Here is a 24,766-nt window from a genome sequence, read left to right as displayed (position 1 = left end):
TTCTCTTCGTGTAACGAGGTCATGAAAATTTTCATTGAAGTCATGAAAAAGTCTTGGAAAAGTCATGTAATTTTTTCATCCAAATAGAGTATGAACCCTGGGAAAAAACCTCTAGAAAAAAAAATCTCCCCCCCCCCCCCCATCTGATATCAAATAACCAGCTCTTTAAAAAAAAAATGCGATTCTATGCAATCTAAAATATTTTGCGAAATAAACAAATTATCTGCAACTCCATTGTTTATCACCAAATTCGCCAAGCGTCCTTCAAATTAAAAAGAAAATCAAGATTTGCACATAAACAAATATGACAACGGCACAATAACCAAATCAAGAAACCACTAGTTCTACTATTCAACCGCAACTGTAGCCCTATCATGAGGTCACAGAATGAGAAGAAACATTTTTTCACCCTACCGGGAAAAATGTGTCACTTTGAATTTTAAAAAATTGTAAAAAAAAAAGCCATTGCATATTTTTGAAGAAAAAAAAATCTGAAGAAGGTAAAATGTCTTGTCTACTACATACTAAATTTTCAGAAATAAACTCTCATACATTTTGTAGAATGGGTTTAGAAAGAATTAAACCCAGGAAAAAGTGAAAAATAAAGGTTCTATCAAAATTTCATAAATTTTTTTAAAAAAAAAGCTATTGCATATTTTTGAAAAAAGAAATTTTCTGAAGATGGAAACATGTTTCGACTACTACATACTAAATTTTCAGGAAGAAATATCTAATATTTTTGGGGGGATGGGTTTAGAAAAAAGTTAAACCCGTGGAAAAGGCAAAATAAAGGTTTTTTTCAAAAAATTCATACAAAATTCAAATATTGGCCAATATTCAAATTTTTTCAGTCCTCATATTTGAAATTAAACTCCCTACACTATAGAACAGTATCTGTTTTCATGACGCGATTGGTTGGGGGTCTGTGACGAATTGAACACAAAAAAGGGCTAAAATTCACATAAAACATTTAATTAAGAAAATACTAATTTAATTTAAGAAATTCGGGTTTGAGGTGCACGCCCCCGGGGTACGTTCGATTTTTGTGCCAAGTTTCATAGTTGTAGGTGGCTTCTGGCCATCGAGTACAAACAAAGAAAGAAAGAAACACTGTTGCTCTTATATATACAGATTATTTATGAATATGAACATGAATGTATTTGAAATTTGGTATTCACATTTGAAAACTAACTCACATATCATTACATTTTGCTTATGCTTTACTTTTAATTTTTTATCAATATTTTAGATACCTGATGTTGTGTACAAGCTCACCTCATTAGTAACCTTGTATCTGAGATTTAATAGAGTTCGAGTTGTTGGAGAAGAGATTTCTAATTTAATAGTAAGTATGTAAAATGTATGTCTTCATTTATGCTTTGTTTTCTCATATATTTTTATTTATTTATCAAATCTTCCCCAGAACTTGACAATGCTCAGTTTGAGAGAAAACAAAATACAACAATTGCCTGCAGGAATAGGAAAGCTGACCCAACTGGTAACATTTGAAGCTTCCAACAATCATCTAAAGCATTTGCCTAAAGGTAATGTAATCATAAGAATATTTAAATTTATATTTTTTAATGCAAATCTTAATACAGTATTCTTTTACTTATATGTCAGAACAAAGGATCAATCAGAAATGATGGATGAGTGAGAGACACAGACTAACAATGAAATTTGTATTCCTATTAGATCAAGCTAGGTGCAATCATAGCTAGGTGGATCAAGCTAGGTGCTATAAATGCAAATGAATAACAGAAAAAATGCAGACAGTAGGAATGCATTGATTAATCAGCCACTTGGGGGGAGGGGGGCGAATTATTACTCTACCATTTCTTACCAGTTGAGCGGCGGTAAATTATATTTTAATTAAAACTACTTTCAAGTATGCCTAAAATGAGATACTATCAATAAGAAAGAGTATTGAAACAATAAATAAATATAAAATTTATGGGGAAATTTAGAGTCCAAACTTCGTTCCCGATTTCCACCTCTATCTGGACTTTCGGAATTAGAGACCATTCTGCAGGAGGAATGGCTTAATATTCCTTTAAATGTTGTCCATGACCTTTATGCATCTATCCCTTGTCGCATTCAATCTGTTCTTCAATCAAAGGGTGGTCCAACCCCTATTAATAAAGATTTTTCCTTATTTCACAGGTGTTCATATTATTTTGTCCCCCATCTGTATATATGGGGTAAAATCCATGTCAATTCAATACCTTGATAGTCTTGGAAATTTTTGAATTTAGTATATGTTTGAACTCATGAAAAAATAATGAAATGAATAAATAATAATATTTTGGTTTTGTCAAAAAAAAAATCCTGGGCCGAGATACAGGCCATACGGCCCAGGCATCATTTCTCGCTTTTTCGACAAAATCTTTAAAGTTCTTAATCTCAGGAACAGTACAACATAATTTGTTGTGATTTGTTTTATTTTAAAAGTTTTTTTCTCTGTTTAAAGTATATGCAATATTTTGAAATGCAGTTAAACCTGTAAAGTTGACCACCCTTGTAAGTTGACCGCTATTTTCAGGCACAGAATTAGATCTCATCATATAATTCAACCTCTATAAGTTTACCACTAAAGTAGGGCACTGCAAGTGGTCAATTTACGCAGGTTTCACTGTATATGTTCCAGTTTTTGTTCCACAGTCCTATGTAAAAAAATAATAATAATAATTAAATCAGTTTTTTAAATTTTTCTTAGAAATGCTGATTTAATTTTTTTTACTGTTGATCTACTGTGCACAACATTCCCTGAAAAGGAGAGCTTCCACTTTTTAGTTTAATAGGTTTTAGAGGCACTGGAAAAAATGAGGGTTTTTCAAAAACTCTATGTGTAAAGTTAGACTTGAAAATTCAAAATTTTATTTAGCAGCAAGCAGCCAGAAAACAGTTTTAATTTAGTTATGTATCAAAATTTTCATTTTGAGTCATCACTTTATCCAGGACATTAATTTTAGTGAAAACAAGATGGCACTATACTGAATAGCTGTGTGCGGAGAAAGGTTACGACCCAACAAACTGGCTAGTGACTGCGCTCTTGTTTTCATAAAATATAAAATTCCTGGATAAAAGGACAACTCAAAATGAAAATGGGGTTGTGTAACTAAATTAAAAGTGTGTTCTGCCCACTTGCTGCCAAATAAAGTTTTGAAATTTTAAGTCTACCTTTACATATAAAGTTCCTGAAAAACACTCATTTTTTCAAATGCCTCTAAAACCTATTAAAGCGAAAAAATGGAAACTCTCTTTTACAGGGAACATAGACCTCAGTGGTACAAATCAACAGTAAAAAAAATGAAAACATTTGAAAATGGCATTTTTGAGAAAAATGATTTTGAATTTCTTTTTCTCAAAAAACTGTAGAAATTAAACTTGAACAAATATTTTGAAATGTTTCATGTCTGTTAAAGCAGAAAAAGATAATCTTTTAGATGAAAAGAACCACAACAAAATAGATTGTACCGTTAGTGAGATAAAGAACTTTAAAGATTTTGTCGAAAATCACAAGTGAGAATTTGACGGCCTGTATCTCGACCTAGGAATAGTTTTGGACAAAACCAAAACATACCCAGATCTCACTTTTTCATGAGTTTTAACACGTGTTCCATTAAAAAAAATCCAATATTATCACGGCAATGCCCTTGTTGAATTGACATGGATTTTGCCATATATATACACACTAATATTATAAAGAGAGAGGACAAATTTTTGTGTGTTTATATGTTCAAGGTAATCTCCGGAACTATATTGCAACTATTTGAAAAATTCTTTCACTGTATGAAAGATGTCTTCTTACTGAGTACATAGGCTATAATTCAAAAAAAAAAATCTGATAAATTGTTCATTTTTTATTCCAATTTAGGCCCAAATTTCACATAAATTGCCTATTATTGGCTATTAAAAGGGGTGAAAAATTACTTGCACATATTAATATTTTATATTGTTGAAAAGGGTAGAGATTTCCATGTTCTAAGCAATTTGTTTCAATGCTCTAACTCCATTACAACGGGAGCAGTTTGGGTTTTTATCTCGAACTTTTTTAGGCTTAGCTGATGAGTATAGTGCCAACACTATACTCTTAATTAAATCTATCACTAAAAAGTGAAGGAATTGTCCCACAGTTTTCTTTTTGACACCGTTGGAAAAAGCGACATTTTTTACTCCAGAAATGTCCCGACCTATGATCGAAAAAATAACCTTCTATCTCCAAAGGTAAAAAAGTTACAAGTCGTTAAACATGAAGTTCGAATAAATCTAATCTCCATTAAAATTACTGATGTTTGGTCTCGCATTGCCATGGTTATGTCTTTTAGCTTCATTTCATTTTAATTTCTTAAAGGTATACAAACTTGGGGCAACAAAATTATAAGCAACAGGGAAATGTTTTCGCCAATTCTGCATATTTTACGATCTACGTTATGATAATTCCCCCAGACAATGTAGAAATTGCAGGAAGAGTTTAAAAAGTAGGAGTCTTAGCAATTTTCCCAATTGTCGCCGAATTTGTGGACGCCAAAGACCAAGGGCTAATGTACTTTGGCCATGGCCTTGCTGATAGTGACAGAAGCAAACAATTATAGCCCATAATTGACAATGGCGCCAAACCCCCAGTTATCAAAATATCTTTGAAATTACTAATGAAAAGAAACCAGTTAGTCGGGGGGCTACGGGGGAAGAAACTGCAAATTGTGATAAAATTATGAAACTCGGCATGCTTGTAGACATTGCATAAACAAAAATTTTAGGAAGGGGAGGCATCCCAAAATCCCCCCCATTTTTGGTCCAAAACCAAAAATGGCGATTCTTTTTAAATTTTTGTTATTATAATATTTTAAATCATTGGTTGTGTCATTCCATGGATGTTTATTAAGTTTTTTACTATTCAAAACTCCAAAAAATGTCTACTTTCAGAAATAACTTCACAAAAAGGGGTTTTAAAACAAAAATCGATATTTTTAAATTGTGAGTTCCCTAAAGTGAATTTTTCACCCCATAACAGAATTACAGGTTTCTGAATTTTTGAAGATACATTACATTAGTGTTATATCAAAGTAGGGTTCCAGTTATCCGAACTGTCCAATTATCCGGTCATGATGCCCCTTGTTTTAAATGACTGAGCACACATAATTGAAACTATTTGAAAAGAGTATAATAGAATAAGGACTTGAAGAAAAAAGGGAGAAATTAGTTTCAAGACAATATAATTCTAATAGAAAGAAATTTAAAGTTGAATTTTAAATTTCTGTTCATTATTATTATTACTATTGTTGCTGTTGTTAATTCTCCATCACCCAATTGATGATCATTAAGCTTTTTCTCATTTTATTTAAAAAAAATATATATATATATATAAACATTCAAGTTTTGGAGCACCGTAATAAAGCTGATGCTTTTAAAATTAAAGTTTATTAGATCATAGATTTCAACCAGCTTTAGTATCTTTGAAACTTTGAAGGAGTTGATTTTGTGTGTGTTTTATTTTATTGCTATACGCTATACATATACTTCAGTAACTATACTGGATGGTTACCTGTTTATATTCAAGATCTTTTTCTTTAACCAACAAACTTTCCAGACGTACACAAATCCTTTGAAAATAGAACGTTTGTTGTAAAAAAGACAATGAACGTGTTTTCTGTAATTGGATCGGAACATGCTTAGCAAAACAATGCGATAGTGAAAGGAGATGGTGGGGATATTGGTCTTTCACAGATCCAACTGCGTTAAGAAGATGGGTGTTGGCTGGTCTTCATATTATCAATTTAATTACACAATTTGAAAATGTTACCTCTGCTTAATCAGTTTAATACCAAAATCCCTTTCTGCTTGAAATCTATGAGTTGATTTAGAGATTTACTTTTTACACGTTGTTTTAATATACATACAATTACCCAGTTCCAGCAACTCTCATGCATCCCTACACCATAAAGAATGTCCCAATTTGGGAGAACATCTTACACAAGACTTTTCAAGCACTTCATTTTTCTAATGCCAAACCCGAAAACCTCTTTCTTCAACATATATTTAAAATAAAGATTCATCACTGAATAAAATACTTTCTCAGTCTTGTTGCACTCATATGAGCTTCTCATTGCTCCCAGAGAGTTGGGCACCTCTCTGCATGTTTATCTTTGGTTTTACTTAGAAGACCCACAATTGCAAGTGCAGTTTATGCAATTGTCCAAATATAGTTGGCTTGGACACGATAACTACAGATTCTTTCCAACACTTATGGATGTAAGAGGCATTTTTAAAACAATCATTTTGGACGATTTACTTTATTTTCCGTTCATCTCTACCAGTCATTGCAAGCTTTCTACATCATTTATTTCAATTATTTTTTTAATTAGTCCATTCGTCTATATTCTTTTAAAATATTCAAGAACATAGGTAGTAAATAGTTCTTTTTATCCAAGATTAACTTTTTTTCTGACTTTAAACGATGATACAATTGAAGGGCTCAGTGGATAAAGGTGTTAACTGACAAATCATTTGTTTTGAGAAAAACGCAGTCAAAGTTCAAAGGCTAGTATTTTATATGCAATAGATAAAATGTTTCTCTTTTGGTAGCAAATGTCAGTTTTTTGTTTGAAATATCTATTATAAAATGATCAGCTGTGAAAACCATCAATTAATGAGTTTTTTTTATCACTTTTATGTAATTAACACCTTCATCCACTAAATTTCAAATCAAACTTCTCATACCATGTTAATGGATGATGGTAATAAAATACACTAACATCTATCTGAATCATATTTTTTGAACTATAAATTTAAGAAAACATCGCAATATTCTGGATTTAATAACCAAATAAAGTAAACAAACTTTTTTATAAACTTTACTGTCCTTTACATATTATTTCCATTTATAACAGTTCTGTAAAACCATTGATGTTCCTCTGGAAAAACTTTTATTGCTCTTTAAGATTTTGAACTTTTTCCCTTGTTATAGTTCCTGTTTTACCCATTTTTCTAGGAAGACGAATACTAGTATTTAGTGTACTTGCTCTTTTCTTGTTCCGTAGTAAATCTACTCTTTTAAATGGCAAAGATTGACCATAACTTTCCTAATATAGATAAGATCCATATTCTTCAACCGGAATCCATCTGATCCCATCCCTAAACCTAACTTTCTCTTGTAGACAATTTTTCTTCTTGTTTGTCAAATTTAACATTGTTGCAAGCATTTCAGTATGGCAGAAAGGGTTTATCATATCAATCACTTTGTTTTTTCAAGATACACTCCGGATGATATCCCGATACTGGTCTGGGACATATATCGTTAAGAACCTTCTCAATTCTTCCAAAATCTCGATCTGAATCTAGATATGTATGTCCCACTTCTGGAAATTTGTGGTCAATTGATTTGAAATTACCTTTCAATATAAGGAATTGATAGAGGCAGATCATTGCAAAGTTTTTGTTCTGACCAGCACAAGTGTCACTCCAAACTATTAAACCGTCTTTTGTTTTCAGCTCATCATCTGTTTCTATTGCCGTTAAAATTGAACTACAGACTTCTGAGTTTTCTCGATGGGCAACGTCTTCAGTCCATGTACAAAATGTGGCTTTGGCTACATTTTTATAAATTATATGTATTCCTAGATTGTAGAACCACATCTGACGCAAGTAAAAGGCTTTTGATGTTGTTAATTTTGGCAACGGCATAGTCTGTTGTAAGTCAACAGTAATGAAAGCAGTACCATTACTACTTTTTGCATATTCCCTATCAAATTTGATTGACTCGAAAGCAGCTTTGAAATTCTCTTCATGTTCTTCATCATTATTCCCGGAATCACATGTGCTACATGTATCGCTTCTTGGTTGTGAAAAGGACAAGTTAAATTCGCTATTAAAAATACTTCTGTATGTCCACTCTTTGACAAAAAAGGTTTCTCGTTGGTGAGTTTTGTTACATCGTTCAATATATAAAGCATACATTTTTGAGATACTAAGAAGAGGGGAAAGGTATTTTCTGTGAAGATTGCTGCACCTGAAATAATATGAACTTTCTGCTGGGAAATTGTTTATATGCTCCATTACATATGCTTTTACATCATTTTCCACTTTGTGTGGTCTTGAACTGTGATGGCCCCTTTTATCTGGTAGTGGTGCTGACAACCCTTTTGAAATACTGTTTTTTATGATATCAAGCTTTTTTCTCCCAATACCATACAAGTAGCAAATAACTGTCTTGCAAATATTTATAGTTTGACAGTCGAAAGTAACATAATATTTGTATGAAGCTGCCCTACTTTTCCTAGCACTTGTGCTCTGTCTTTTGATGCTATTCATTTCAGTACTATTAAAAAGTGTACAATTTTTAGCATTCACATCTAGTTTATTGAATTCAGTTAGTATGGAAGTCCTGTCATCAATACTGAATTTAGAGGAACACTAAACGACACTTAACATGGCACAGAGTACCTGTACATACTGATTTTGCTGGTATACTAATTTGCCTGTCTGGGAAACATAAGCTTCTCCTTTCTGCCTAGCCGTAGCTGCTTTTTTTTCGCTTCCATGCATGTGGAGTTATTTTTCTTTTTCTGGATGATTTTTTTTAGAGCAGGGCATTTCAGTCAACTCTTCAAATTGTTCAGAAGAAGGTGATATGTCTACTTTTCCATTGGTAATAAAATTTTCGCATGCCTCATGTTGAATATCAAAAATATCAGGATTTTCACAAACCTTTCTTCGAACCAACGTTCAAATATAAAACGGTGCTAACTTTATGAAAAACGGTGCCCTCTAGTGGATGAAGGTGTTAACATACGTAAACACTTTTAACCACTAGAAAATTTACGGTTTTATGTTAGATAACACCTTTATCATCTAGAATCTCTGGAAATACACAAAATAGGACTTTCAATGCTAGCTTATATGAAATATAATCATTTAAAACTCATTCAGTAACAAAACTCTTTTTTTTTAATGTCAGTTAACACCTTTATCCACTGGTCCCTTCAATTAGCAACTTCCTTGCTTTTGATTTTATGGCGTTGACTACACGTTTTCAGCCAATAAAAAAATGCAAAATTTTCCGGGCACCAAGCTTTATACTTGTCGTAACCTACACAGTTAACTGGTATGCAAATATTTTTGCTAATTTACAGATTCAGTGAAATGAATTGATTATTCTAATTTTTTGACCCATATAAAAAATCCACATAATTTTCAAATGTGTTAACGACTTTTAAATTGTTAAAATAATACCTTCAAGATTGTTGAAATTGTTTTACCCACTCATTCATAACATGTTTTACTTTGTTTAATTAGCACACATTCATTTTACCCCACTGACTGACAAGTTATAATTAAACAGTTCTGATATTCTACTCTTTTTTGAATTTCTGTTGCATATATATTTTTTTATTTGTTTTTCTTGTAGTGTTTTTTTATTTTTTAATTCGTTTTTGTTTGTGTTTTCTTATAGTTAAAATTTGTTCTGAAGGTGTTCTAATTAATGTCTGTGATGCTTGTATTTTTGGTTTGAAAATGTTCTAATTAATTTCTGTCATGCTTATATTTTTGACTTCCACCACTGACTGATCCCCTTGGCTTGACTAGTGAGATGTCGGGGTACTAGTGCTGTTTTTTAGTCATTTTGCTGCAGCACTCACGAAACATCTCAAGGTTTTTTCCCTACCCCTGAGGGTGTTTTGAGATTTGATTCAAGTTTACGTTCCTTCTTGTTCAAATTTTATATTGCTATTAAATTTATCATCCACCAGTATCAAAGTGCTGCCTGTGGTGCCTATTGAACTGAGTTATAAAGCTTGGTTCAATTTAATTAACAAATCAAACATTAAAGGACAGCAAAAAATTGAAAATGTCCTGGACGTGGACACTTGCATTGCAAGTCTGGTCCTACTAATTTTATTAAGATTTGTAAAGAATCATCTGCTACGTCCCTAGAAAAAAAGTTATATCTGATTTATTTATTTATTTATTAATTTATTTATTTTTTATGTTCTGTAAAATCTGGAGACTTTTTAAAAGGTAATATTGACTAATTTTTTTACCATTGTATTGTTATCTCTAGTATATGCATAGATTTTACGTAATGTGATGTTGTATAATTAATATTTGCATGTTGGTTAATATATCTGGCACAAAAAGAATTTTGAAAAGTAAAACCCACTCAAGCTATGTCATTTAGATATGAATATTATTGAATGACTTTTTGGAGTTGTTTAAAGGTTTTGTTGAAGTGTTTAGATTCTAATTATTGCATTCAATTTTAATGTTGTATCTTGTGTTTTTTAGAAATTGGAAATTGTGTTGAACTGTCAACGTTAGATGTTCACCATAATGAACTATCAGATATTCCTGAAACAATTGGCAATTTGGTCAATCTTACTCGTCTTGGCTTAAGGTATTTTAAAGCATCTACTTTTCAATAAATTTAATTTTATTCGAGCCAATACTTTCAAAAGATATTGATTTTAAAACAGTCTTTGAATATTTTTACAAAATATTAAAGAGCATAAAAAAACTGCATGAATGGGGCAAAACATGAGTCAAAATTCATGCAGGGCTGAGTGGTATGAAATTTTATCCCGAAATTTGTGTAAATTTTTTTTTTTTTTATTACAATACTTCCTTTACTTCATTCATGCAAGGAACTAAAAATAGAAGAAAATCATTTCCAAAGACTGAGCAAGGTTTAAATTTGGGTTCAGATGCAATAATTTTTCCCTCGGTGGACATAATAAATTTATATTGAGTAAATTAAACTTTCATTTGATATGCTCTGTACCTGAAAAATTGGAAGACGGTGAAGTAATCGGATATTTCGTTGAGGTTAACTGAAAGATGATAAACTTTTGGCATTTTATAACTAACAGATTAAATTAATGAATAACAAGCTGATGTGTGCATCACATGACTTAAAAACTTTAAAAACACCCAAATGCAACCAAAAGGAGAGGTGCGCAACTAGACCCCACTAGGAGTCTGTGTACCGAATTTCAACTTTCTATGACATACTATTCTTGAGTTATGCAACATACATACGCACATAAATACGTACATACAGACGTCACGAGAAAACTCATTGTAATCAACTCGGAGATTGTCAAAATGGATATTTCGGGGGTCTATGCGTTCTTAGGCACTTATCCACGTGTGGTCGAGTCGAAAAAAAAACTCGACCTTTTTTGTAAAAGGAAGTATCCACCTAAAACTTATTTTTCCTGCCACTTTGGAATTTGAGTTTAGATTGGAGATTAGAATCTGGTGTCAAAATGACCCGCTCCATGGTTCTAGGTGTTTCGAAAATCTGTTGGTTCTAGTGTTAAAATATCATAGGTTTTCTTTACTAAATGTTGGAAATTGAAACTAGTGGTAAGTCGAAATTATTCTGAAGCATCATAATTAATTGTACTAACTGAGGAAAAAAAACAAATTTTTCCAAAAGCATACGAAATGTTCAATGGAAAAACTGAGGTTGTTGACTTATATCATCGTGAATGATGTTCACCTCAAGCTAGTTCTGTCATAGAAGAGTGTCGACACTGTTTTGTATGAGACACACCTTAATTTTGAGAGTATTTTTTAGTCAGAAAAATGCAGTACTCATCAATGAGCAGCATTTTGAACAGGTGTGGACTTTTTCGCAGGTTAGTTTTCTTGCATGCATATAAACATGAAATTTAATGCTTTAAATAATTTTACAAAAATTCTTTGTGGGCCACAGAGACTTAACTCACATCTGGAGCCATCAGTTGGAAACCTTTGTTTTATGTGCTACCGTGTGCATGTTTACAAATATAGTCGAACATCTTTATTATGTCACCTTTGGGCCTGTCAAGAAGGTGTTGTCATAGCCAGAGCAACGTCATAACCAACATAATTTTAAAATTTGTAATTAAACATTAGAGTATAATAAAATTACCAATTTAATAAAGATATTAATATTTTCATGTATTTAATTTGATTTAACTAATGTAGTTTTGTAATTTTGGTGGGTAATATCAAAATTATAAGACAAAATATTTGAATTTTTTTTAAATTCTAAAATACTTTCCAATAAAGGTTTACTTTGTTTTTGAATAACATTTTTACACTCCTATTTTCCACGAAGTTGATTATTAAGAAAATAAAAAAGGTTTCCTGTAATTATCAACAAGAAAGAAACCAAGAAGGATTATTCACTTTTGGACACAATTTGATTAGATCTTGACGGCTAAACCTCATTTTTCGAAAGTGAAAAAACACTTTCTAATTCTTTTCTCCACTTTAAAGTTGTGTGTTCCTATTCAATCTATTGAGAAGTCTTATCTTCTTTTTCTCTCATGGGAGAAGCTCCGACTGACCACCTACACCTATGGTCTTTCTCTTTTTCTGCTGCTTCCCTAGTCCAGTATTAAATTCCACCTGCTTTGCATTTCTTTCGATTTTCCTTCTTGTCAAAGTGTGAAATCTGTAGCTTTCAGAACTTATCTTTCTCATCAAAAAAAAAATTTAATCTTGTGTGAGCAGCTCAAAGTGTCGTCATAACCAGAGTTTCACCATTAAATGCTGTCGTAAAATCCGGAGCCACTTAATCTTAAGATTGTATACCATGAGTTTGGAGATTTGAAAAAGTGACGTGACATCCAGAGTGTCATGAAATCCAGGTGTAGCAATAACGAGGTTCAACTGTAATTCAATTCTGCTATTCCGTGACAGTTTGCTTTTTATGTTACGTTATCAAACATTGTAACAGATCCTATTTTAGTTAATACAAATTTTGTTATGTCAATCTTCTGAATTTTGTTATTTTTTAGGTATAACCAGTTGACTGAAATTCCTAAGTCTCTCAGCAAATGTGTAAATATGATGGAATTTAATGTGGAAAGTAATCTTATATCCCAGTTACCTGTAAGTTTTTGCTGCTGTTAACAAGTATTTTGTGTGCTTGTAACTTTTTTTTTCTTTCATAATTACATATTTAACTGATAATTAATTTTGAGAATTGTTGTGGTGCAATTTAAAATAAAATGTTATTACACAAGCACTCATTGAAATGACACTTTCAACTATGCTTACTTTGTACTTTGGTTTATATATTCCACATTTAACCTGAAAGACCTCTATTTTCTCAATCGTTAATCCTAGATACTTACCATGGGTGCAAGACCTTCCGTCTCAGGACGGATTTCCGACTTGGACAAAATTTCCGAGACGGAGGTCGGGACGGAAAGAAATTCGATGACTGTCCTTCAGTTTTTACTTTTTTAAAAAAAATGAGTGTTTGAAAGATATGCTTTAATATAACTAGACCTTTCCATAACCACGAATTTACATCAACATTCTATTGATTTTCTGCCATGGGCTTGTTTTGTTTTCAACGAGCTTTTGGAGGAGTGACTTTTAGACTCGCGCCGGAGTTGCTTGCTATTCTCACTAATTTTTCGAATTGATTGCCTTTTGTTTCTATTTTTCACTTGCTATTTTCGATCATCCTTTCGTTTTTTCTTCTCAATTGCTCTTTTTTTTTTTTTTTTTTTTTTGCGAACTCGCATAAATGAAATTTATGTGCGCTCTTAAATTGTCTTAGAGTTGAATCTGAATCACCGATTGAGAGTGATTGATAACGGGATGAAATGTTTACGCCACATCAAAGGGTGTCCACATACCAGATAAAAAGGGAACTGTCAGGGATTTTGAAGATTTCAATGAGCATGCAAATTCTGGAAAGAATTGGAGGTAAATTTCAAGCTGGTTTGAAACACCGATAGGCAACTGTTCCTGCATTTTTTGACATGTTTTAAAAGGAGTCTTAAAAGTGCAACTTTACTTAAGACAATCTTTAATGAACATGCAGAGGATGGGGTTTGGGGTCCCCCTCCCCCTTCAAAGCTGAAGTATTCAGAACTCTGCTTTAGGTTATCTTTGGGAGACTTAAAAAGGAGGAATTCGAAGGCTTTCTCTCAATAAATGTTAGGAATTAAATTCTTCAAACTTCAGTGATGAAAAGGGGGAACCTTAAATACAAGTCAAATTTAGTGAACTTAGGCGAAAGAGTTCGGGGAGAAGGGAGTCTCACTCCTTCGAAAATTTCTCTATGCTGAAGCATTGAAATACTATTTTGGCTATTTTTGAGTGCGTTAAGAGTTGGGGAGCTCGGGGGTCTTTCTCGAAACATTTTCGAAATTGAAGTCTTAAAACTTTGGGTTGTCTTTGGGGATGTGGGAAGGGGAGTTGCTCTTTCAATAGAAAAATAAATCTTAAACAAACTTATACTGCCTTTGGTGCGCCTGCTTCACATAAGGATAAGGGGCTATTCCGCTGCTCAGCCCCGAAAAAAATTTTCTTTCTGAAGTTTTAAGTCTGTTTTAGGCTATCATTGGATGACTTAAATGGGAAGGGAGTTTAAAGATTTTGTCAAGTTCCCGAAATTAAAGTATTAAAACTTTTAGGCGGTCATACGTCACGTATGTAGGTAAAGGGAGTACTGTTCCTTGAAAAAAAAATGTAGATACTGAAGCTTTAAAAACTCAAATTAAGGCGTTTGTGGTGATCTTAGAGGAATGGGTTCGGGAGTTCTCTTCTGAAATTTTTTTGATGCTGAAATATTTAAAATGCTTCTTTAGGCTGTATTTGACTGCCTTTTGAGGGATATGATTCGGGGACCCTCCCTGGGGTGAGGATTCAGTTCCCCTATTGTTTTTTTTTTTGATTCAATGAATATTGAATAGTGTTCCTCGTTTAAAAAAATTATCTACTTCACTGGGTGCCTCGGTAGCGCAGTAGGCAGCGCGTCAGTCTCATCTACTTCACTGGAGCTGTTTTTTTATTGCTAACTTTACCATCTGCTATCTTATAAAAGAATTCTTTTACAAATGAAGACTGTGTGGGGGAGTGGTGCCAATTATCATAATCGCCCATACCTTCCCCCATCTTTCCTTCTTTTCTGGGTTGTTCGTGCTATCTTGGGTAGACTTTCTGATCAGAACTGATTTTGTGGCAAAAGTGAAAATCTTATGTCCCAAGCTTACTGCAATAAAAATGTTTACGATCGGCAAAAAAGTGATGGCGGTGAGCCCCAAGCGCTTTTACCCTTAGCAACATCCAACATCGTCTAAAATTGCGTTTTTGGAACTTCAATTTCGAAATATTACGGAAGTAAAGTTCTTGGACTCCATCCCTTCAAATGTATTCAAAAAGCATTTATATGTTATGAAAGATGGAGTAAAATTTCGTTTTTAATGCTTCAATTTCAAAATCTTCAACGCTACAATTTCGGAACAGCCAGCTCCCCCCCCCCCCCACTCTTTCTCTAATATTTTTAAAGATCGCCCAATATTGTAATTTTGAGACTATCAGTTTGAAAAATTTCATGTAAGAGTGTCTCTGACCCCTTCCTTTCCCTGAACGTTACTAAAATGGCCTACCATTGCGTTTTTTGGACTTCAATTTAAAAAAAAATCTGGGGGAGAGCCCCAAGACCCCCTCCCCTCATTATAGGCGGTTTTTACATTTTTTGGAACGATGTCAAAATGCTTAAATATTACAACTTAACTGGGTCCATGTTGTTAGAAAAGACAAGCTTAAAATTCATATTAAACAGATTCTAAAGCTGCCAAGGTTAAAATCTACAACATTTATACTAATAAATTTTTCCTTAAGCACGCATGTGTGGGGGGGGGGGGGAGTCACAAGATTTTCCATCTTGAACACATTACCTAACTTGCACCCATGATACTTACTTCCAATTGAAAAAATTCTCAAAATGAGATAGAGTTCAGGTATTAAAAATTAGAAACAAAAAAAAAATTAATGGAAAGGATGAAACTTTTTTATATGGTCCATGTGTATTCAGAGAAATCACAACCATTAACAAACAATTCAAACACAAAACGTTTGTTATCAGCATGACCAATATTCACTAACATATGAAACGCAGCATTTTGGGACTTATACCTAGCCCGGATCTGCATTCCCTCAGACTCCACCATGCTGGGGAAACCCCTCCACAAAGGGCCCACAGCCTAAGTAACCAACAGAAAACTAGTATAATGTGTGATGAATTTATTGCTTATTCCTTTTGTTGACCACCCATTTAAACTCACATCAATAAAATTTACGTTTTCCACTGAGCAAGGGTGCATTGCCATATATTTTCTATTCACTATTTCAATATTTTTGGCCTCTCAAAGCTGGTTCCTTTTAGCAGTGATTTTGATTTTGGTAAAGGAAAAAACTAATGAGGTATTGAATCAGAAAAATGTAAATGTTCCAACGAGCAATAACAAAAAAGGAAATTGAATAATAATAATAATAATAAATCACTAAGAAATTCTCCATTTTTTTTCAAATCGTCAGGCTTATCCAATTTCTGTACCTATGTATTGATTTTTAAATTTGTAATCACAACTTTTCCTACCTTACCTCATTAATAAAAAACCTTAAATTGCAAATTTCCGCACAAGTAAAAAAAAATTTTTTTTTTCTTTTAAATTTTGCCCCACTGTACTGGCTAGCCCAAGCAGATAATGGAACTTCCAAAGTGTACAAAAAAAACTAGGTTGAATTATCCCCTGGGAGCAAGGGCAGTGCCTGAATTATAATCTACCTGTCTAAGTAGTAAGTATTTAACATTCCTTTTAGTAACACAGTTGTTGGCAGAGAGAAAAATGTAAAGGAATGGCTAATAGATTGTTAAGAGCTCAGGTTGTAATTCTTTTAGAAAAAAGGGGACCAATTCGTCAAACTTCTTTATTAACAAGTATATATTTCAAATATGTTTTCTAAATTATTTTGTTGTCTGTTGACTATTTGATTTCAAAAATAATATTTGACCTTGCAAAAATGAATTACAATGTGATAACATATTAATATGCTCAAAAACTTGGATACCTATTAGTTTTGAGCTGCATAACAGAGCTATTCATTTTTTTACACTGACATGTAATTACATTTTTTCTCACTTTTTCAGTAACAATTATTTTATGCTTAGATTATCCATTTCAATTTGGTTTTATACTTTACCTTAAAATGATTTCTTCCAGGATGGATTATTGTCTAGTCTATCAAATTTGACTAGCTTAACACTCTCTCGTAATTGCTTCACATCATATCCTGTTGGTGGACCATCACAATTTTGTAGTGTTTATGTAAGCATGTCTACATTGCATTTTTTCAAATTTATTTATTTATTTATTTATTTTTTGTGAATATTTCTACTAGCTTTCATATTTTTAATGTTATTCTCAATGACTATTACAGACTGTAAATTTGGAGCACAATCAAGTTAGCAAAATACCTTTTGGAATTTTTTCTCGTGCCAAAAACCTAACAAAGTTGAATATGAAAGAAAACAAGCTAACATCTTTGCCCTTAGGTAAGTATGCTTAACTTTCTGATTGTAAAAAGCTTGTTGTGATAGTTGTATTGGTTGTGTTAAGCATAGCTTGGTTGTAATAATATTTTTAAAAGTTGAAACACAAAACCTTTCAGACTGTTTGACGAGGAAAGGAATATTAAACTACCTAATTTATAGCAATGTGATACCCTTTTCTACCTATTTTTTAAGTAGTTTGATCTTCCAGTAATTGACCGTGTAATGGAATTTTCTACAATTTCTATTTAGTTTTACAGGGGAAAAGCTTTTGTCTGTGTCAATAACACTATCAGCATTAACAATAATTGATCATTTTCTTTTCCTGTTTTATTTCTCATTTTCCAATCTATTTTCAATAGTACATATTTGCCAACTCTACTTTTTTTTTATGGGATACTCTGATTTTTTATTTCCATATCCCAATTTCCTGTTTTTTTTTATGAATTTCTCCCATTTTAAGTTTTTTTCAGCCAATTTTCAAATAGTTTCACTTTTTTCTCAATGGATGTTGTCTTTTCTAGTCATCCACAATGCCAGGGGAGCATAAAACTCTATATAGTGCTCAAGAATACAGACTGAAACCAATTTTTCCCCTAGAGATGGAAGTTCTGTGACAATAGAAAAGTTTTTGATTTTTCAATTTTATTTTTATATGATAGAACAGCATGTATGAACATCATGGGTGAAAAAAATTTTGCGATATGATAAATAGTTTTTTAAAAATAATTTTTAAAGTTCAAGCGAATGTGATGTCAAATGGCTCAGGAAGTGACGTCATCTGCTCTTCCGCCGTGCTTTAACTGACAAAGAGAAACCGAGGAAAGTGCAGTTGACTTCATTTAAGATGCACTTGGCAGTTTGACGATAATCTACAGAAAGCACGGCAAGAGTTTTAACAATAGCGCGCCTAAGGAGTGGTTTTCTTTGTATGAAATTTTTGACTTCAATTTGCCTTTCTTTCTATGATTAAATATGGCAAGTACTGGTACTTACAAGTATTGTTTTGTACCCCAATGCACTTCATGTTCAAGGAGAAATCCCGGAAAACGTTTTGTTAGAGTTCCACGAAATAATCTTAGGAAAAAGTGGTTTGCTATGCTATATGAAGAGCTATAGTCCGTTCCAATCTAACTTGGCACTGAAAGGAAAGGTATGAAATATGCTACTCCGCGTTAAGAAGTAGTTCTTGTGAGTTTGGAGGTTTAAAAGTGTGTAAATTGACAAATGATATGAGAAAAATAGAAAATGTGTGTGGCTGAGATATATAGTTGAAGCTGTTATGTTTTAAATATATTTCATTTGTAAGTATTTGATTATGAAAGGAAAATCAAAGCGCTGCTAGGTGACTTCTGTCTTGGCGAAGACTTGAGTTTTCAAGGTTAACCTTGGGTGTGCTTGCTTCCTGTGGACAGGCAAACCCACAGAACTCGCTTCTCCCCACCTGGTATCACCCAGGGCTGATTGTCATTATGACACTTAATCAGCATCTCCACATTGTGGTCAAAGCATTTCCGCCTGCTCTGTTGTCATTGATACTTTCCATCATTGTTTCCAAGCAAATGAATATATTTTTAAACACTGTTTTCATGAGTAAAAAATAAAACATTAAATGAAAATATTAGTTTTCAATTAACTTGCTGCAATTACAAATACATTGAGATTTTTTTCTTTGAATTTGAGATTTAGTACTTGGTAGTTTTAAATAGCTTTCGTTTTTTACAAAATCGTACCTGCCAACTCTTCCGTTTTTGACGGAAGACTTCCGTTTTTCGTTGCCACCTTCCGTCCTTCCGGCCAGAAAATAACATCTTCCCTTTTTTTGCGTTTTCGGTAAGGTTGCGTCCGATGAGCGACTGGTAGCTCACCGGTTGAAATAATGACGTCACCTCCAATGCTTTATCATTAGCTGACGTTGTTTTCACTTGATTAACGACCGGTCGCACCGGTCATGCTCGTCGAACGCAAGCTAACTTGTTTCCCTCATTCTTTTCTGTTTTGCGAAATTATTTTACTAAGCGATGGCAACGATACAGACGAAGATAAAAGCATCACAATCGAAACCTTACGTCATGTCTCGGAAGAAGAAAACAACGAATCACAGTGCAGGGAAATAGCGACGCGCTTCCCTGTACGACGGTCGTGTAGAGGCACAGCTGTGCGCTATTTTGTTTATGCAACGCTACTCTTTTGTTTGTTTTTCGAATGTCCTTTTAAGTATGGAGAAAAAAAAGCAATATCTGCAACATTATAGAGACATATATGCGTCTGAATTTAGCTGGATAGAAAAATCGAAATGTGGCGATTCGTATAGGCGTCGTAAGAAAGATATGCTTTTGAAGGCCAAAAAAGCAACTGTTAACCAACTCAGCAGTAATAAATTATAATATTATTTAGCAATATTAGGATTTTTAACAAACTTAATTGATGTGGACTTTTCTAAAATTTTATATGCTTTTGTAATATTTGTACCTCCTATGACAGTGCTAAAGACACAATTTGTTTTCATACTATTAATCATTGTTTGCAGTTAAATAAACTTAATGCTAAATCATATTAATGAATTTAATTTTTTTTTACTTGATAAAATTCTTTAAATTTTTACAGTGAAAAAATGAATCTAATGCAAATATATATGTTAGTCAAAAATCTTCTGTTTTCTTTCATAATCTTCTGTTTTTTCAACTTTGATCTTCTGGTTTTTGAGTTTCAGAGGTTGGCAGGCCACGAACTTCAAGAAAATTATTGTGAAAAAGAAAAAGAAAACCCGAATTTTGTTTGAATGTAATGAATACTTGTTGTGTGAAAGGGTACATTACAAATCCTTGCTAGGGCAAAAGTCGATTTTTTTTTTTGGATTGTTTGAAAAGTTTATGGAGGAAAAAAAAAATGCTTTCATGTATGTACAGATACATATATATTAGAAATTTACACCGATGAACTGCTGGATGAAGAAGTTTTACTTTTTCATTTTAATTTTTGAAACATACACATCTCCCTCGAAATACGAAATTCTTTTATCCCCCCGTCCTCCAGGTTTAGAGCCCCTGCCTTAAATTAAATTTTTATAGGAAGTAAATTTACTCTCTCCCAACGTATACATATAAAGTTGGCTACATTAACTATGCTAAGGTTCGTTAAATAATTTTTAATAAATTGAGTTTCGTGATAAATAGTTTACTTTCACTGTCACGCAAAATTGAGAGCCATAACTTTTCTATTTGCAGAAACCTCGATGCATTTTTGTTTATTATTTTAAACTTCTTTCATAAATAAGTTGAGCTTAAAATCGAACTATTTTTCAAAAAAACAAAATTAATATCTGCTCTTAGCTCCAGAATGCAGTAATAGCTAATTGTGTGTGTGTTTCCATGAAGTTTAAGTTTTTTATTTAAATAGAATTTTTTAAAAAGGGAATTTTTTTTCCTTCCAAAACTGGAGACTTAATCTTTGATCTTTACCCTTATTATTAGAGTTTTTTAAAGGAAAACGCCTATACAGGGTTGAAGTATACAGTAGCTTCTCATTTTACATGGAGGTTACGTTCCACGGAAATGCAGCGTAAATTAAGACTTTATATTAGTGTTAAAACAGGGGTTAGGTTCCATAGATAAAAAAAATACTTAATTCTAGTAATGACTAATTGTATAATAAGTTTAATGTGTACTTATATCGATTTCTATGCACAGCATGCGTAAAGAAAACATCAATTTCATTTTCTGTTTATAAAAAGGAGCTGGCTATGATAGTCTTTAGGCAGTCATTAAGAAGTTTTCTCTGTAGTTCTTCGCAGAGCATTAATGCATCCATGATCACTTGCGTCATTTCTATGATAGAATCTTCTTTCACTAACAAATCAGAAAGATCATTTCTATTGTCTAGGAATGGCTCATTTTTTCAATGTAAACGTTTTTAGTTGTGTGTCACCAATTGTTGGATTCCTTGTTGGTTTTGTCCTCTCTTGTTACTCCTAAAAGCTCTTCTTCCAATGAGTTCTGAACTGTGTGAGTTTAATAACTTTACTTCTGGAAAGAGCTCTGGAACCAATCGCACAACAATGTCTCCAGTGGTCCAAGCTGGATTATTAGCACGCCAAAATGCAGTTTATTATGCGTAATCTGCAATCTTCAGGAGTTAAGATTTTGAAAGAGGGGAAAACTTTATCTGTTTGCATTGCTGCATCCACGTAAAACCGAAACTCATCCATGTAAAATAAAATAAAAGTGCCAAATCTTAAATCGCGTAAAATAAACCCGCGTAAAACGAGGGTCTACGGTATTATTTTAGATAATAGAACAATATTGAGTCGCACAAGTTTGCCGAGGATTGCAGACACGTGTTTCGATGTTTCAAGGGACTCCTTGAAACCTCAAAACAGGTCTCTGTTGTTCTCTAAATTTGTATGATTTAACGTTGCTACATTTTCTTTTACTTTTCTGCATGAAGGTACTTCATTGATTTATACATATATGTATAAAAAAGACCCAATGGCAGCTTTCCCAAATTCTGAAGTAATGGTAGGCACATTTGGATTTTTAAATCAGCGGGATTAAGGAAAATAATCTATCAATATTAAGGGTTCCTTTTTCTATTCCAAATATTTGAACGAACTTAGGATGCATTTCTCAGCTCCAGAGAGCAAGTCCAGCACGTGTGAAAAATTAAAGAGAAGTTATTCAAAACAGAAGTAAAGGATGGGGGGGGGGGTAACAAAGGTAAGCTTTCCATGTCAGAGGCAGGGTAAAAGATCCACTTCTTAAATAACTAATAAAATTGCAGGTAAGGATTGAAAATTTACATTTTTTTTTTGCTAAAGGCTTGTTGATGAACTTTTATCTGCAGTAGAAAAATGAAGATGCGCTTTGGCGAACATGCCTGATTGTTTTTCATTTCTTATGCTTCTGAAAGAACCTGGTTCTTTTCAATGCGTTTGGTATCTATTATTACCATGGCAAATGTTCGCAGCTATCGTACTAACATTCTCCTTATCTTTTCTTTTGAAATACCGTATATACTCGCGTACAAGTCGATCTCACACGCAAGTTGACCTTCCTCACCCCCCCCCCCCCACCTTCATAGAAAAAAAATCGGAGAAAAATTTGAAATCTGAGTATAAGTCAACCCCCCAACTTCCAAAAAAAAAGTCGCAAAATATTTTCAAATAAATTCACACATAAAAAACACATTTATTTACAAAAGAAAAAACAGCAAAATATAAAAATCTATCAAAAGCCTTCAAACTCAGATTCCAAGTCAGATGTGCAGTAAAAGTCGCAGAAATCCTTCTCCATCATTGTATCATCATAAACATTGTCTGCGGCAGCGTCGGAATCTAACTCTGTGTCCCTGTCGGCATTGTCACTTAATAATTCATCGCCCTCTGTACCATCCAGCTCGTTGCTGATGCAACACTTTTTGAAAGCTTTAATCACCATTTCTTGGGGGATTTCGTCCCAAGCGTCCTTAACCCAATAGGTGACCAATGCTATATCTGGCTTTCTTAGATTGCCCCCCTTGGTTTTCGTGGCCAAACCAGAGCTTATCCATTCTGCCCAGTACTTCCGAACATGGCCCTTAAAATTTTTATTAAGGCACATGTCGAGGGGTTGGAGCACAGATGTTAACCCCCCAGGAATTACGGCAAGCGTTGTTTTGTGCTTCACTAGTTTTGAAGCAACGTCTGAACGGTGCGCAGCAAACATATTCCATACTAAAAGGGAGTCCTTGCACAAGGCGGCACCAGACCTTTGTTCCCACAGTCTTTAACCAGTCGACAACGCCGTCCTCGTTCATCCAGCCTTTTTCTTGCACACTAACCACCACGCCAGGAGGAAACACTACATTTTTTGGGAGGGTTTTTCTCTTAAAAATGATAAGAGGTGGTAGCTTGCCACCATCGGCCAAACACAACAGCACCACGGTGAAATTAGTCTTTGCATGTCCAGTTGTTTTTATTAGGACAGTTTTTTTCCCCCTTTTGATTTACTGTCCAGTTTCCCAGCACATCAAAAGACATGGGGGTCTCATCCATATTCCCTATTTGAGAAAATTCAAATTGAAACTCCTGCTTCTTGGGTATTATGAAATGCGGAAACTCCATTATTTTATGTTCCAGGTCACTAGGCAGTTTCTGCGTAATTTTAGTGCGTTGCAGCAAGCACAACCCGTGTCGATTCAAGAATTGCGTGCACCATCCGGCTGATGCACGAAAAGCGCTGCCAGGAGCAACAAATGCTTCTTCTTTAGCCATTTTCTGTGCACGCAAACGAATTGCTGTTCGCTGTTGGCAAAAGCCATTATTTTGGTTCTTGGAGAGATTCGTACAAAGCTTGAATGTATTTTAAATTGTTTAAAACTTACCTGTGAATTAAAACTATCCGAGAGAAATAGATTCCCGGTTTTAAAAGACGTAAATATCCGGCGAGTGTGCTAAAATCCCCAGTGACTAAACACCCAACAGTCAATCACGTATTTCGCCCATCGGCGGACGTGACATCAGGCCTCAGGAGTTGAGGATCTTTCTGCTGAAAGCAGTGCAGAAGATAATTTAAAATAGCAACAGTTGTTAAAAGATTAACTGAGTTGAGTTGCTATGAGATGCAACATATGCAAATTTTGACGACATCACGTCATTGCTTGGAGGAAAAGGAGACTGCTTAAATAGCAAGTCAATCAATCAATCGATCTCTTATGATTTGCTTCCGTTCTGCAGACGGTTTGTTTTTGATGTGAGCATGTGAGCTCGGATTGATTTGTTTTGCAGGGGACGTGGAAGTTTATTAAAGAAATGTAAAATTAAAATATGTTTTGCCTGCTAGTAGTGCAGGATGAGTTCTAAAACAGTACCCTATGTTTGGAAGGCGGTTTTGTAAAATTAAAATTTAGAAATAAAGAGTTGAAGTATTGAGAATTAAGCTTAACAGAACCAGAGGATCCGAAGCTGCTCATCCTAGGTTCCGAGCTGGTCGAATAGTACGGGGGTTCAGTGTGGGGTGAGGCATCTCTCAGACTGTGTGTCCCCTATTAGGGTGGGGTGACCTCTAATAGACTGTGTCCTCTACTACTGAATGTTCTCCTGTTTTGCATGGAAACCAGGTAAATAATTTCTTGTACTGCATATGGTGAGGAATCCTCTATTGTGGCATGGGTGTGCCTGGAATGCAGTGACCATTGACAGAGGATGGTTTGTCATCCAATAGTGGACGTGTTTTTTTCAACTCAATAGTACATCCTATTGGTGGATGTGGCCTTAGGGAGATCACAAGGTACATGGGGAAAAACTTTTTCAACTAATCTTTTGCTGCATCCCTCTAAAATGTGCCAATAGACTAGAAAATGTGATTTGCAAAGTTTCAAGTCATTTTGATGATATTAACACGTCCCGCAAAGAGGCTAAAGTTACGAAAAATAGGAATTTTTAGC

At 33.7% G+C, this 24,766-nt stretch overlaps 1 protein-coding gene across 1 annotated transcript in view; it reads left to right on the top strand.

Moving 5' to 3' along the window:
- Window positions 1–24,766, top strand: part of LOC129219073 (leucine-rich repeat protein SHOC-2-like) — an 89,041-nt gene that overhangs the window by 42,304 nt on the left and 21,971 nt on the right. The window contains exons 5-10 of the mRNA XM_054853392.1: window positions 1,250–1,345; window positions 1,424–1,544; window positions 10,285–10,393; window positions 12,789–12,882; window positions 17,016–17,120; window positions 17,233–17,347. Coding sequence (XP_054709367.1) covers window positions 1,250–1,345; window positions 1,424–1,544; window positions 10,285–10,393; window positions 12,789–12,882; window positions 17,016–17,120; window positions 17,233–17,347 — 640 coding nt within the window. The remainder of the gene's footprint in view (window positions 1–1,249; window positions 1,346–1,423; window positions 1,545–10,284; window positions 10,394–12,788; window positions 12,883–17,015; window positions 17,121–17,232; window positions 17,348–24,766) is intronic.

Source organism: Uloborus diversus, chromosome 3 (assembly GCF_026930045.1).
Source record: "Uloborus diversus isolate 005 chromosome 3, Udiv.v.3.1, whole genome shotgun sequence".
NCBI classification, from domain to species: domain Eukaryota; kingdom Metazoa; phylum Arthropoda; class Arachnida; order Araneae; family Uloboridae; genus Uloborus; species Uloborus diversus.
This window is presented reverse-complemented; position numbering and strand designations above follow the sequence as displayed.